At 34.2% G+C, this 16,418-nt stretch overlaps 1 protein-coding gene and 1 pseudogene across 2 annotated transcripts; both read right to left on the bottom strand.

Annotated features, from left to right (window-relative positions):
* Positions 1 to 237: 237 nt before the first annotated feature.
* Positions 238 to 2,394, bottom strand: LOC111294838 (WAT1-related protein At2g39510-like; annotated as a pseudogene).
* A 1,039-nt stretch (positions 2,395 to 3,433) lies between these two features.
* LOC111293745 (uncharacterized) lies at positions 3,434 to 15,767 on the bottom strand. Of its 2 annotated transcripts, none has more exons than XM_089743622.1 (9): positions 15,605 to 15,767; positions 13,335 to 14,986; positions 12,963 to 13,189; positions 12,546 to 12,878; positions 5,269 to 5,515; positions 4,957 to 5,085; positions 4,653 to 4,868; positions 4,303 to 4,426; positions 3,434 to 3,936 (listed from the first exon to the last, which is right to left on the bottom strand). In XM_089743622.1, the coding sequence occupies exons 2-9, from the start codon at positions 14,883 to 14,885 to the stop codon at positions 3,692 to 3,694; spliced, it is 3,072 nt and encodes a 1,023-aa protein (XP_089599748.1). In that variant the 5' UTR covers positions 14,886 to 14,986; positions 15,605 to 15,767; the 3' UTR covers positions 3,434 to 3,691. The 2 variants fall into 2 exon arrangements, with proteins under 2 accessions (XP_089599748.1, XP_089599749.1); XM_089743623.1 differs by having other exon boundaries at positions 15,714 to 15,767.
* Between the last annotated feature and the right edge of the window lie 651 nt (positions 15,768 to 16,418).

Raw genomic sequence — 16,418 nt, 5'->3', positions numbered from 1 at the left:
TATAATAAACATCTTATCAATCAATTTATGCTACTATTAATACTCAGGAGGTCTCCCACAAGTCTTGCTATCTGAGTCATCTCACATTTGTAACCTTTTTTCTTGCGGTAACGACAAGGTTCTTAGTATTGTTTTGGCTTAGGTATTGGATTGAGAAAGTCAAAGACCACCAACAATATCTTATGATTAACCTTTTGTGCAATAATTTTGGATTAGTTTTTGACAACTAGTCCTGATTTAACGTAAAAAAACATTCAACACAAACATCAATCCTGGCCTCAAATATAGATCCCAGGACTGATGTTTCTTTTCTATAGGCATTCATTAGCTGAATTGAAAGGGAGACAAGGAACACATTCTTGAATTGTTGTGATTTTCGTATTTGGTTCTTTCGTACAGATTCATCAGTAGGAGTCACTTTGCTACAGGTTACATCCAGGACAACAAAGTTTTGATTAGAAACCATTGTTGTCTGGTCCTTGGCAGTCATTTTATGATCATTTGATATATACTTCCATTTTGATGTTCTGATTTGATGAAGGTTGATCCTTGCTCTTACCCCACAAAACCAGATAGAGGCCAATGTCAATTACAATTGCTCCAACGACTCGCGAAAAGATGGTGTAGATTAGCACATAATTGCAAAAATATGAAGATTTTCAACATTTTCTATATCAGTATTTAAAGGAGTAAAGTGGAGGAGGACCGATATTGAACATTCCCAACGACAATAATCTTATTTTAAGAGTATTTTGAATTTTCCGCACATATAATTTGATTTCGTTAGTTATGCTTTTATTTAAAGGGCAAGCAGTTTAAGGGTTTATTATCATGTTTGTAATCTCTTTTTTTCATGGTGAAATTCTGCAACAGCTGCGAAGTTCACGTCGCTCTCAAATTAAGAGTAAACGAATGCTTAATAATTTTTCTTTTTTTTTTTGCGCTTCTTATCGGTTTATGAAAATAGGGCTTTAATCCTAACAGCTTAGAGAATTAAAAGCAGTCACAAAAACAGGTCCTGTAGTTTTCATTATCGCTCCTCGAACATAATAAGCAATTCCAGAACAGATTACTCCCTGCCAGCAGACAGAAGAGTTGTGAATAATCACAACCTGGAGTGAATTTTATTCGGCCGAATGGAGAATTTCTTACACTGTAAGCTGCAGCTAAGAATTTAACATCCAAATATATGGACCAGACAGCAGCATTGCCAGCTTCCATAGCCAGGGCTACTATGCTTCCTTCAATGGTGCCCATCAAGCAAATTAAAGCAGTTAGGGAGAGCTCAGGATCGCGTATAACAGAAAAGATTACAACTTTGTCAATTGAAATGGAAACTTTAAATGGAAGTAATAGAGACAATGACGGTAAATGTACATGACCAAAATGTCTGCAATTAATGACAAAAGTTACTTATAGAATGATGAAACCCGCCCAGCAGAATCATGATAGCACTCTTTAACCAGATCTTGCTTAGCTGCAGCACTTGAAAATACATTGGTTATTTGATTTTATCCATGGCAACTGTAATATCGGTCCATTAATCAGAGTCATTAGCATTGCTCCCCCAACAATCACAAACTCACAATTGTTCCTAACACCTTTGCCTGGCTATGTAGTTTTCTGATATTAACCTTCTCAAGTCTGCAAAAGAGTTCTCCAGAGCAATCGACAGCCTAACTCATCCTTGAAATACCCAAATTGTAAATATGACGGTGGCTAGAAATTAATTACTTGAAAATCCAGGCCAGCATAAATGCAAATGCAGGAAGAACATTGCACGTGGCAGATGTGAAGGTTGCTATAGTATACTTCATTCGTGTAGTAAAAGTTTTGGTCGATCGTTGGCGTGAAGAAGAAAATTAATAGATCGTTGGCAAAAGGAAAAATGAAAAAAGTAGCAATGGGGTGCCCGTAGGCTACCAGAAGATGTTGGCTTATGCCTTGGTTTAAAACAAACTTAGTAATTATGGACATGCCTGCAAACCCAAACTGCAAAAAGATTAGAGCACAAAATGGCTTAACTTGATTGAAAATGGCAACCAAAGAATCCATCGACAATGTTTGTTTCTTTAAGATTCTCTTTTTTCTTCAAAAGAATCTTTTATGGTGTAGAATGAAGAACAATGTGGACTTTTGCTTATATACAGAGTATTTTTCATGTAAAAAGAATTGCAAACCTCAACACGTCTTGTATCAAAACCTAGGGACTCCACTAAAATGAAATTAATTTAAAAAAAAAAAAAAAAAACAGCAGTCTTTTTCTACATAAAAATACAAAACATAAAAAATTTAATTAAATTTTCTTGATAAATCCCCCAATCCTTGAAATCCCAATCAGATGACATTGACAGCACCTTTTAACAAAAATGCAATCCATCTCATACTTCCATAGCCTCATGACTTTGCTTGCTATTGCAATTTTGTGCATCATCACGTGCTGGAGCAATGGAGTTCAAACTACAAAAGTAATAATGCCATAAGAGCAATATAGGCACCCAAAAGGCTTACGATCACTGCATTTCAAGTATACTAAGAATATGCTTTTGAAATGCTTTGGATTAACGTTTTTAATTAAATTTTATAACGAGTATATAAAATTAATAGGTATTCATTCTGTAATTATATTTATTTATTAATCTTCTCAATCATAATCTATTTGATATGTGACACAATTCCTATATAGTAATTTGGAAAGGCTATCATTTTAGAAATTTTCCTTTTTTTTTTCAAAATGCATAATGTTTTTCATTAATACAATTGATCTACTATCCTATAAAATCAATTTAGTTGACAAGTGAGTATACTTACTATTTTTTTTATTGCGAATTTTGAAATTATCAATTTTTTTTTTTATGAATATAAAATCAATTTAGTTGACAAGAGCTTTCTTTGTGAACGACTGGTTGCATAAGGAGGCTATTGTGATGCTTTAACTCCCAATTTTTGTTTCATAAGAAAGTAGAGCGAAATAATTTGATTTGTCCCTTTAATTAGTTGAAGAAAGCAATTTGACTTTTCAATTTGTATTTAAATTCATTGGATTATAGGATTTGTTAGCATCACAATATCAATCTTTCCAAAAGAGAATACAGTAAAATCACAATTTATCAAACTCTCCACAGAAATGTTTTAGGTTATTTTCAATGTTTTTTTTTTTTTTAAATACTGATTTTGGCCATTTCCTCGTGATATTTTCTGCAAATTTGTTAACCTTTACTCGTATTTGACTGACTCATTCATTTGCCAAACGCCAACTATACCTACCCAACTCTTAGAGGTGGTAATTAACTTTCCTTACCATTTACAAAAAGAAAAACAAGAGGGAAAAATTTTATTCACTTTGTTCCATTTTTCTCTTATTTCCAGGAAATATAAAGCTCAATCCTCAATTTCCACTATAGTTGCCCCGAGAAGTCAATCCCAAGCCTGGTGAACAAAATCAATTTCTGCATTCTGATGCAATATTTATACAGTTGGTATAAAAAAACAAAAATTATTACAATGAAAGTTAACCTCAATCAAAACAAATATTTCATAACAGTTCACCTTGCAGGTGGCAACAACGTGGCAACGACGATGCCTTTTAAGAAAAGAAATAACGAAAAATAATGACAGCTTCAAGCTCTGCACCAGATATTATTTGAGAAATTTGTATAATGCTATATATATATATATTTTTGGCAAAGCTTCAGACAGTGGTATTGAACTTGATTGGTTCAAGTTGAATGGCCTTTTGCACAAGCTCAGTTTGTTCCTTCACATGAACCTGATAGAAGCCAGTAGCGGTAGCAGCAGATGGAGCACGACCCACATATCTGATATCCTCAAAGGTTCCTCTACCCAGAGCATTCATTGAAGTGGCAAGACGAGGTGCAATGTAACTGTATGCACCCATGTTCATCGGTTCTTCTTGGCACCAAACAATCTCTGCGTCTGAAGTGACCCCCAAAAAAATCAGAAATCATGTCTCAAAATCTAAAAAAAAAAAAGGTATAAAAAGAAACAAAAGGCTCAGAATGCATGTAAAATTACTAAACCTAACAGTACATAACCCCCCATAACTAGGGCATCCCATTTCTCTATAAAAGAAAGATGGGAAAGACAGGCTCCAAAATGAATAAAAGTTTTAAGAAAACCTGCTGAAATTTATTCAGCAGCAAGCTTTCATTAGCAACTATATAGCCTGGTAAATTCTCAAAACATTTCCAGCCAAAAACAATTATAGAATGCTTAACATTTGTGTCTTTGGTTTCAATGAATGCTATAGATCAAGTCCCAGTCTAAGTTTGAACTACATACTTGGATATCGCTTAAGCTCTCGCTGGATGAGGTCATAAGGGAATGGGCAAAGCTGCTCCACACGACATATAGCAATGTCAGTAGCATTGGTCTTCTTTCGCTCATCATCAAGCTCATAGTAAACCTGAAAGCAGAAAGAATATTGATTATTGTATCAAAAACAATACAGAAATTTAAACCTGCAGAGAAGACTCTGGTAGGCTCATAAAACTAAGCTTGAAGCCCAACAAGAGAACCCGATTATGAACTCCTAGTTGTCTGGTTCACTCTACCAGATAAAACTCCAGAATTAAATAGCTTTTACAAGTGATACAAGAGGAAAACAAGCAGAAACCACTGACATAGCACACCTTTCCAGAACAAAGTACCAAGCGTCGGATACCCTCCTCAAGGTCAGAGTGCATATTCTGATCCTTTATGAGGCGCTTAAATCTGGTTCCTTGTTTATCAAAACCAGGGTGGCCTTGGACATCATCAAATTCAGAAAGATTTGACTTGCAGTCCTTGTGACGAAGCAAGTTTTTGGGGGACATCACAATAAGAGGCTTACGGAATTCCCTGTGTATCTGAGAGAGGTGAGAAAAACTGATAAGAAAAAGAAATGGCAAGACTAGCCTCAAAGTGGAATCATTAATTACCATTAGTTGCACTCACCTGACGCCGCAAAACGTGGAAGTAATTAGCAGGTGTCGTAACATTAACCACCTGCCAGTTGCACTCTTGAATTTGCTTACGAAGAGTTGGATCCATCTCAGGTATAACAAAAGGATTGTCATCACTCATCTGTAAAAATTTATTATGATGTAGTTATCAGTGCACGATGAAGTCCCTTTTTTTTTTTTTTTTTGCTTTTGACGTATATAAAAGACATGCTAGGGAGCATAGCATGAATGTGAATACAAGAAGAAGGATGAGGAAGCCAAATCAGGATGTAAAGAACAATGCATGTTGTTTCATGGGGAATACCTGAAGAAAACGCTCTAGTCTTGCACTCGAATGTTCAGGACCTTGTCCATCGTAACCATGAGGAAGCAGCACTACCAGACCAATTTGACGCAGCCACTTTGACTCACCGCTACTCAGAAATTGATCAAAGATCACTTGAGCACCATTAGCAAAGTCACCAAACTGAGCTTCCCACATAACCAAGGAATTTGGATTTTCCATTGAGTAACCCAGTTCGAAACCAAGCACACCAAACTCAGAAAGAGAACTGCACTCAAAAACACATATTGCTTCGACTAGAATCCAAAATAAAACATAAAGAACAAAAGGACAAATTCCACGCAAAATTATCATGCACAATCTAACAATATACAGGCAGGGACATGACTTTGCACAAGGAGCAAGGGTATTGTCACCTAAAGGAGAAAAGAATAAATTTGCAAGTGAAAGATATAAAGCGTGAAATTATACAAGTCATTGCATGCTGTGAACCACAGGGAAAGCACATTCCAAGTATGAGGTGCAGTAAAGTGGAGCAATGTTCAATTAGTTATGCCATGATGCATAATGCAATTAATATTTGAGGGAAAACACCTAGTTTACCAGCTGGTTGTAATCTGTATATATTTGTATCCCTAAAATTAAGTATTTGTGTCCCTAAAATTAAGGATAGAAAATTAGGATAGACAATCCCCTAATTATAGGGATCAGTTTTAGGAAGATTTAATTTCTTATTTTAGTTAGCTGTATATAAACATATGCTGCTTGTATAATTCTACATAGAAATTTTCTTTATACTCTCAGTTTCTTTCTACATAAATTCTCGGGAAGAAAAATTTTTTTTTTTCAGCCTTCATTGCTGAATTCTATTTCAGGCCTTCACAATCAAATCTTGTTTAAGTCTTTCATGGTCCTATTTTTTCCTTTTTAGCCTTCATTGCCTAAATCGTCCCTGATTAAACCTTGACTATGAAGATTCATTTCAGTCCTAAGAAAAATAACCATCTCAGAGATAGCAAAATCTGTCGCTATTATCTGATATGAGGAAGTAATAATTGGTCAAACCACAGGGGAACTACAAAATATTCAAGCTGCATACAGATTGAATGGAAAGAACTACTTGAAGTGGTCTCAGTTGGTTCAAACCTTTCTAAAAGGGAAAGGAAAATTGAGCCATCTTCTTGGTACTGGTCCTGAGAGAGGAGATCCAAAATTTGAGGCTTGAGATGAATAGGATTCCATGGTTATGTGATGGCTGTGGATTTCTATGACACCAGATATTAGTGACACTTACATGTTTTTGTCCACCGCCAAAGACATTTGGGAATCAATTTGGCAAACCTACTCCAAAGTTAGGGATGCTGCTCAAGTCTATGAAATAAAGATCAAGACTGCAACTCTCAAACAAGGGAATAAGTCAGTCACAAAGTATGCTATTCTTCTAAAAAAATCTTTGGCAAGAGATGGACCACTACCGGTGAATAAAAATGAAGTGCAGTGAAGATGCAGCAACTTTGAAGAAATTTATTGAAAAAGATTGAGTCTGATTTTCTTGCTGGAATTAATGTTGAGTTTGATCAAGTCAGGGTCCAAATTTTGGGAAAAGAGGTTTTGCCTTCTTTAAATGAGGCAATCTCCATGGTAAGTGCAAAAGAGAGCAAACGAGGAGTGATGCTTGACAGCCTGCATGTAGAAGGATATGCTATGGTGTCCAATGGTGGGAAACACCAAAACTTGGAACAATTACCAGTCAGTGAGAAAGGGAAAGGTGATTTGGCTAAAACCTCAAGTCATGACAATCTTTGGTACACCTATTGCAAGAAGCCAAGGCACACCAGAGATTGTTGTTGGAAACTAAATGGAAAACCTTCAACTTTAAGCAAAGAATGGGGTTATAAAGGAGGCCAGCCAAGAAATCAAGGGCAAGCTCACATGACTGCAATGGAGTCAAACCAGGAGAAGTCTCGAGAACAAGGAGAGTTGGACAGAGAACAAATTGAGAAACTGAGAAGCCTATGGGAACCCTTGAAAAGACTACTGGTGTATGTTCCTTGGCCAACTCAGGTAAGGTCTCTAGTTCAGGTAAAGTCTCTAATTCTCATGGATTAAGGTCGTGTTTGGTATACAAAATTATGATAGGATAGGATAAGATAATATTATGAATATGATTAGATTAAATAATCTCATTCGATTTTGTGTTTGATGTATGCAAGGATTAGGATAGGATAATTTATTTATTTATCAAAATTATCCTTCTTTAAAGTTTATATAATTTAAAATATTGATATATTTTTTAAGGATATAATTGGACATGTAAGTTTAATCTCATGGATTAAAAATAATCCTCTCCACTTGAGGAGGATTAAATAATCCTATGCCAAAAGGATATTAATCCTCCTTGCAACCCCTATCCCTCTTTTTAGATACAAATCAAACATGATATAGGATGATTATCATCCTATCCTATCAATAATCCTATGCATCAAACATAACCTAAATGTCCCGAATAAGAGTATTAAGAATTCTTGGGTCATTGACTCAAGAGCCACAGACTATATGACACATTCTTTACAGAAGTTTAGTACATATACCTTGTGTCCTCGTAATAAAACAATCGTTGTTGCATATGATTCACTTAGTGGCAGGATTAGTAGATGTTCAAATTAATCTCTTATTTGTTCTTAAAAATGTTCTTTATGTTTTTAGATTGTCTATTAATCTAATATCTATACAAAAACTTACTAGAGACATGAACTACAATGTGACTTTTTATCCCTCCTATTGTGAATTTCAAGACCAAGGTTCAGGTAAGAAGATTGGACTTGCTAAGGAGAAGATTGGACTATACCATCTTGAGACATCCAACAACACAAGTAATATTAAGAACATTTTACTTTTGTCATTTTTTTTTTTTTAATTCTCCCAATAAAGACAAAATCTGGCTTTATCATTTTTGTCTTGGACATCCTTCTTTTAGAACTTTGAAAAACATGTTTCCTTCTTTGTTCAAAGGATTAAATGTTAAAAATTTTCATTATGATGTTTGTGAACTTGCAAAGCATACATGTGTGTCTTTTCTAATTACTAACAAAAGAAGTTCTACTCCTTTTTACTTGATTCATAGTGACATATGGGGTCCCTCTACAATTCCTAATATTTCTGGTGCAAAGTGCTTTGTTTCTTTCATAAACGATTGTACCAAGGTCTCTTGCATATTTTTATTTAAATCCAAATCAAATTTGAATAGTATTTTTTTAAGCTTTCAAAACATGATTCAAAATCAATTCGGAATGACAATCAAGAGATTTAGGTTTGATAATGCAAGAGACTATTTCAACAAGAATCTATCTACCTATTTCCAAAAATTGGAGATTATCCATGACTCATCTTGTGTTAATACTCCATAGCAAAAACGAGTTACAAAGAAGAAAAACAACCATTTACTAGCCACAACCCAAGCTTTACTTTTTCAAGCACACGTACACAAATCCTACTAGGCGGAAGTTGTTCTCACTGCCGCATACATTATAAATAGGTAACCTTCAAGGGTTTTAGGATTTAAAACTGCTATGAAACTCCTCTCACAATTCTATCTCAACTTTAATATCACAAACAACCTCACACCTAGGATATTTGGTTGTACATCATTTGTTTATGTTCATAGCCATAATAGGAGGAAGTTGGATTCCAGAGTATTTAGGTGTATTTTTGTGGGGTATTCATCAACTCAGAAAAGGTATAGTGCTATATCATCCTCATACAAAAAAATTCTACATGTTTGCAGATGTCACTTTTGAAGAAAGTAAATCATTTTGTACTCAACCTTATCTTCAAGAAAAGACTTCATTCATGGAATATAAGGAGAAAACCTTCTTTTTGCTTGAATTTTCCTTATCCAAAAAAGTTTCACCCATTAGTTCTTCTGAGTCTAAACCTATTTTTTTTGAGTCCAAGTCAAACACCAAATCTAAGTTTGAACCCATTCCAAACATAGAAGCTATGACTAAAGATAATACTATTCTTGATTCTATGAAGGAATTACAAGTGTACTCAAGAAGGAAAGTTCCAGCAGTGCAAGTCCAAGAACCTGATCCTAACTCTGGAAATAAGGTAACTATAGTCTTTGACTTTATTTCTCAAAATGAGAATGAATCTCCCAAAACTAAAACAAGTAATTATGATTTGCCTATTGCCATTAGAAAAGGAACCAGAGAATGTAATAAACATCCACTATAGCCGATCTCTAATTTTGTGTTATTTGAAAAATTCTCACCATCCCACAAAAATTTCATTGTGAGCCTAAACACTATTTCTATTCCAACTACATTATTGAGGCATTATCCAATTAGAAATGGAGGCAACCCATGAAAATAGAAATAAAGGCCTTAGAGGGGGGAAAAAAAAACATGGGAACTAGTAGAGTTGCCTAAAGGAAAAAAAATCCAATTGGGTGTAAAGGGTTTTCACTGTAAAATACAAGATGGATGGTACTATCGAAAGGTATAAGGCTAGGTTGGTGGCTAAGAGCTACACTCAAACTTATGGAATGGATTATCAAGAAACTTTTGCTCCAATTGCCAAGATGAATACAGTTAGGATTTTGTTATCCTTGGCTGCAAATTACAATTGACAGCTTCAACAATTTGATGCAAAGAATGCTTTTCTACATGGTGATTTGAAAGAAGAAATATATATGAAGGTTTCACCAGGATTTGGAGGTCATATAGAAGTAAACAAAGTATGCAAGCTGAAAAAGGCTTTATACGGCCTTCAACAGTCTTTTAGGGCCTGGTTTGGGAAATTTGCCAAAGTAACGCTAGCAATGGGATATAAGTAGAGTTAAGGGAATCACACACCGTTTATCAAGCACTCAAATTCAAGGAGAGTCACAGTTCTATTAGTATATGTTGATGATAAGTGTAACTGGAGATGATGAAAAAGAGAGAAAATCTCTAAAACAGTGTTTGGCTAGAAAATTTGAGATAAAAGAGCTAGGGAGATTGAAGCAATTCCTAGGAATTGAAGTAGCTCACTCACGATATTATATATTCATCTCACAACAGAAATATGTGATGGATCTTTTGAAGGAAACTAGAAAGCTCACATGTAAACCTCCAAGTACCCCTATAGATCCTAATCATAAACTTGGAGAAGCTAATGAAAATGCTGCTATAGATAGAGAGATGTACCAAAAGTTAGTTGGAAGACTCATTTATTTCTCACATATTAGACCTGACATAGCATATGCTGTGAGTGTGATAAGTCAATTTATATATAATCCTAAAGAAGTGCACCTAAAAGCTGTCTACCAAGTACTATATTTGAAGGCCAATCCTAAGGGAGGAATTTTGTTCAAAAAAAATTCGGAGTTGGTATTGAGGGATATACAGATGATGATTATATAGGTTCGGTAACTGACAAAAGATCTATCTTAGGCTATTGCACTTTCCTAGGTGGTAATCTTGTAACTTGGAGGAGTAAAAAACATAATATGGTGGTAAGATCAAGTATTGAAGCAAAGTTTAGAGCAATGGCTCAAGAAATTTGTGAACTACCATAGTTAAAGATTATCCTAGATGACTTGAGGATTAAGTGGGATGGACGAATGAGACTTTACTGTGATAACAAGTCGACAATAAGCATTGTGCACAATCCTGTGCAACATGACAAAACAAAACACATTAAAAGTAGACTGGCACTTCATAAAAGAGAAACTAGATAGTAGATTGATTTGTACACCATATGTACCAACCAAGAGTCAATTTGCAAATGTATTAACTAAAAATCTCAGCAATGTAACATTTCAAAAAATTATTTCAAAGCTGGGAATGGAAAACACCTATTCACCAACTTAAGGGGGAGTGTGGGAAAACACCTAGTTTACCAGCTGATTGTAATTTGTATATATTTGTATCCCTACAATTAAAGAATAGACAATCTCTTAATTATAGGGATCGGTTTTAGGAAGATTTAGTGTGTTTGGTTTATAAAAATAAAGCTAGTTTTTTATTTTCATTTTCACAAAAAACAGAAAATGAATTATAAAACTTGTTTGATTGAAAAAAATAGAAAATACTTTTAGAAAATGAAAATGAAAGCAAGTCAAAATTAGAAAACAAAAAAAAAAAATTGTTCTGATTATTTTCAATGAAAATGGAATGGAGGAAATAAAAAAGTTGAAAACACAGGACTTTTAAAATTTTCGTTTTATTTTGAGACAAATTGCTAGGGAGCAGGTTTGAATCTTGAGATCTCCAAAATAATATCTCTACAATCATAAAACCCAAAGATGCTTGCAAAAGTAGCATGAAAGCATCCAAATTTCCCAAGTTCGAATCATGAGGTCTTAGTGCCTCACCAGTCACCACTTGTATTGCTTTAAGTTCTTAAGTCCCTACTGGCTTCAAAATTCCCACTGAGAAAGCATCCCCCCCCCCCCCAAAAAAAAAAAAAAAGTAGCATTTTTTGTGCTTCCATTATTATTTTTTATATAAAAGTTGAGTTTGTCTAAAAAGTTAGATGATATTTTATCATTATATTATGGAATTTATGATTATTGAATGATTAATAAATATTTTTATTTGAATTTTTATGTTTATTTTAATTGCAATTTGCTTTTATTATTTAATTATATATTTTTAAAAGATGTAATTTACTTAATTATTTAATTATTATTTTTTTATTTTTTTATTTTGAAAATGCACATATCAAACACATTTTCACAATTTTCATTTTTGAAAACAAATTTTCATTTTATGTATCAAACATATTTTCTAAAATTCAAAAAATAATAAATAATAAATATTTTCACAAAATAAAAATAGAAAATGAAAATAAAAAATATTTTCATAAACCAATCACAGCCTTAGTTTCCTATTTTACCCTCTAGTTAGCTGTATATAAACTTATAGTGCTTATATAATTCTACAGAGAAGTTTTCTATATATATTCCCAGTTTTTTCTACAATATTTAATTTGCAGAATTTACTTAGATGACATAATTCTTTGGCACACACATAGATAGATTCCAAATTAACCTTAATATTAAAATAGTTATACAAATAAAGGTCCTTTTCTTCTTTTATTACTCTTTTTTCGTTGTCTTTTTTCCCCTCAGATAAGTATAATGGAAATGGCTTATCTTCCTTTCAAAGGATTTACAACTCAAATATATATTGGACTGAAAAATTAGCTATTACACAAAGCGCAAAGCATGAAAATGCATTACAGGATAAAATGCATTATTTTGGATAAAAAAATTAAGAGACTACACAAAACTCAAAGCATGAAAAGTTTACCTATTGCTGACAGTAAACATCTCCTCATTCTGGTTGATAATCACATGGTCCAGAGGGCAGTACTGATCCCCTGTTTCCTGATCATGAAGCACAGAATGTCGATGACTGAATGTACCCCTTTCAACATCCTGACCGCTCAACCTAACATGGTTACCTTCCACCAACAAGGTCGCAAAAGCAAGTGCTTCACCCATAGCCCAGTCAAGGCCCTCCCCTGTCTCAATCATCTGTGCATGTTGTTCATAAACCTTCTTTACTGCTCTATGAGGCTTAAAATTATCTGGAAGGGTTGTGATTGCTTTGCCAACATTCTTCAGTATCTCAGGTTTAACCCTGCATAGCATATAAGTTTCATCAGTGATTACATATCAAAGATACCTGAAGTGAAAGTTGACAATGACAAAGATGCCAATATACCCAGTGTTTCGGACACGTGAAAGTTGTTCAGGTGACTTGAATCCTGTCCAATAAGCAGAAAGCCAGTCCCTTCTTTTGGGAACATAATCTTTACTGGCCAAAAATTCTTCATTAAGAACTGAACTGACCTTCTGACTTATATTACCAATGTTTTCCTGTGTCACCTGCCCAGACTCTAACAATTTGTTTTGGTAGATCTGAAGAGCTGAGGGGTGATTCCGAATGATCTGTTAGAACCAAAAAGAATCTAAATATGTTGAGTTTGGGTCATTTCTCAGGAGCATGTGGAACCAACAAAAATTAAGGGCATGAACAACTATGACATGTGCAAAGGGAAAATACATAACCAAACAGGTAAGTAGACAGTCAGACCTGATACATCTTTGGCTGTGTGAACGATGGTTCATCGATCTCATTATGCCCAAATCTACGATAACATACCAAATCAACCACTACATCAGAATGGAATGTTTGGCGCCACTCTGCTGCAAGTTCACATACGTGGACAACTGCCTCAACATCATCTCCGTTTACATGGAAAATGGGAGCATTCAAGGCTTTGGCAACATCAGTACAATACTGTGAAGATCTACCGGCCCTTGGATCTGTTGTAAATGCCACTTGGTTGTTGACGACAATATGTATAGTCCCACCGGTTGTGTAGTTTGGAAGTGCACTAAGATGAAGAGTTTCATAGACTACACCTTGTCCAGCAAAGCTGCCATCTCCATGAATCAAAACAGCCATGTTCTTGGTCCTATCCACATCATTGGAGTGATACTGCTTAGCTCTGGTTTTTCCAACAACAACTGGGTCCACAGCTTCCAAGTGACTGGGGTTTGCAACTAAAGACAAGTGGATTCTCTTTCCACCTCTTGTTGGTCGATCATAAGAAGTTCCCAAGTGATATTTGACATCACCAGTTCCTGTGTAAAGCCCAACTTCATCCACAGGCCTTGTACCACCACTGAACTCACTAAATATTTGGCGAAGTGGCTTTCGGACAACATTACCTAGCACATTCAGCCTTCCTCTATGAGGCATTCCAATAACTATGCTCTCAACCCCAAGGTCCGCAGCCCTGTCAAACATCTCTTTCATTCCAGGAATTAAAGTCTCACCACCTTCTAGCCCAAACCTCTTAGCTGTTGTCCACTTAGTGGCCAAGAAATTTTCAAACTGTGTACTCCATATAAGCCTATCGAGAATGACTTCACGCCGCTGGCGATTGTACTGCATAGGTGTTGGGGTTTCAATCTTGTCTCTCAACCAGTTACACTTCTCACGGTCAGCAATGTGCATGTACTCAAATCCAATGTTTCCACAGTAAGCCTGCTCAAGCCGAGTCAAAATTGACCTAAGTGTTTGCACTGGTCGGTTTTCTGATAAAAATCCAGACATCCTCCACACACCTAAAAAGAATTCTCTATCAAGATCAGCTTCAGTAAAACCATAAAGTGCTGGATCCAGATCATCAGGGATTTCTCTTTCCTCTAAACCCAAGGGATCCAACTTTGCTTTCATGTGACCATTAACTTGGTAAGCCCTCACAAGCAATAACAGGCGCATGCTCTCCTGAATGGTCTGACCTGAAATTCCAGGGGATGTGGCAGCCTGACCCACAAAATTCCTGAAGAAATTGTCCCATGACTCATCAACACTATCTGGGTCAGCTTCCCAGGCTCTCTGAAGCTCCTCTAAGTACACACTACTGGTTCCATCTAAGAAACTATCAGTTAGCTTAGAAAGTGGCACAGGGCGAGGAACAGGTGCAGACTGTGCCTTAGGTTTAGAGACAGTGGTATGAAAATATCGACTCTGTGACGGAACAATGCGTGATCTTGCAGCATATGATCCACCTTGAGACAAAGTCCTCCTAATAGCAAGCTTTGCCATAGTTGAACCAGCTCTTAACCACCCCATATCTATCAATCAACAATATCTATGTGCCACGATTCTTAAAGAGTGTACAGTACCTCCAACCTCAGACTTCTATCACAAAACCATCGGCCCCTGTTATAAGCCTAATTAACAAAAAAAATAAAAATAAAAAACAGGATACATGTATGAAATTTTGATAGGCTCAAATGCAGGAAAATGCATAAAATTGTTCAATTCATGCATCTAATTTCACTAATATTCTTCAGCTAGTTCTCATATATGTGACAACTTTGATTGTTCAAATGCACAAAAACACATAAAAATGTTCAATTTATACAAAATAAAATTAGGCTAGAACAAGGTTATGAATACAAATGAAGAATACCGATGCTCGAATGCTAATAACTGAATAAAACAATAACGAAATTCGACTGCCTTAAAGTTAACAATTAAAGTGACAATGTTAACCAATGCAAAAAGTTTTCAAGAAAAATCATAACTTCTTGTAAAGCTTATAACAGTAGAAATTAAATCCGAAATCATATTCGATGTAAATTTCCCACGTTTCCACCTAGTTCAAACAGATCAAATCAATTCAAATTTTATCGGAAACAAAATTTAAAGAAAGAAATGTCAAGCTGTTGACTGATTAGAGCATATTCATCAGCAGAAAACAGCAAAAAATATAAAGAATCAAGATAAGCATCGAATGCAAGCAAAAGAAAATTTACAAATAATGATAATAAAGTAAGCAGATTTACCAGTGAAACTGGATAGCTAATCAGTGTTTAGATAAACAGATGAACTATGAAAAGTGAGTGTAAATAAATTTAAAGACAGTTTGGGGAAGAGGAAAATAAAGGCAGTAACCTAGAAAATAGGAGAGAAATTTAAGGCGAATGTGACGGTGACTGTGGTCGGACCAAACTCTTTGTCTGACTCGTCCGTTTTATTCTTTCCTTTTTCTCGTATTTTCTCCGCAAGTAGAAGCACCTAAACTTCACCTTCTCTTTTTATTTATTTATTTATATTTTGAGTTTGGACTAAACAATTTTAAAACAAACATGGTACGATATAAAAATAAAAAAATTTATATATAAATTAAAAAAATATTATATATTTATTTTTATGAACACAAATTTTGATATAATATTATTCGTATTTTATATATATTAACATTATTAAACATATATAAAATATAAAAAAATACATTTGAATAATATATGTCACAAAAATGCATGCTTAAAACGTGATACGATATAAAAAATATATTTAATTAAATCATGTTACATAAGTATATATTTAATTTAATATAAACATACAAGGATTATTTTAATTTTTAATCTTTTAATTATGATAACTAATTACTTATTAAATATAATCATATAAAAATTCTTTAAAACATTTAATTATGATATTTATTTAATAATTAATATAAAATTATTTTTATATTAATAATATAAGTATAATATAAATAATAAAATTAGTACAATATGTCATTATTTAGTATTTTATTTTTTAATCATTAGTAACTCATAATTTTCCATTTATTGATATTAAAAATAAATATAATTA

The sequence above is a fragment of the Durio zibethinus genome, chromosome 14 (assembly GCF_047325235.1).
Source record: "Durio zibethinus cultivar Kanyao isolate XHJ-2024 chromosome 14, ASM4732523v1, whole genome shotgun sequence".
Lineage (NCBI taxonomy): Eukaryota > Viridiplantae > Streptophyta > Magnoliopsida > Malvales > Malvaceae > Durio > Durio zibethinus.
This window is presented reverse-complemented; position numbering and strand designations above follow the sequence as displayed.

What these genes read in the sequence shown, in the direction of transcription:
- LOC111293745 (XM_089743622.1), bottom strand. Translation starts at nt 14,885, where the DNA reads ATGGGGTGGTTAAGAGCTGGTTCAACTATGGCAAAGCTTGCTATTAGG. An exon ending in ATGTTTACTGTCAGCAATAG is followed by an intron (nt 5,516 to 12,545) that starts GTAAACTTTTCA and finishes TTTTGAGTGCAG; the next exon opens with TTCTCTTTCTGAGTTTGGTG. An exon ending in GACTAGAGCGTTTTCTTCAG is followed by an intron (nt 5,086 to 5,268) that starts GTATTCCCCATG and finishes AAATTTTTACAG; the next exon opens with ATGAGTGATGACAATCCTTT.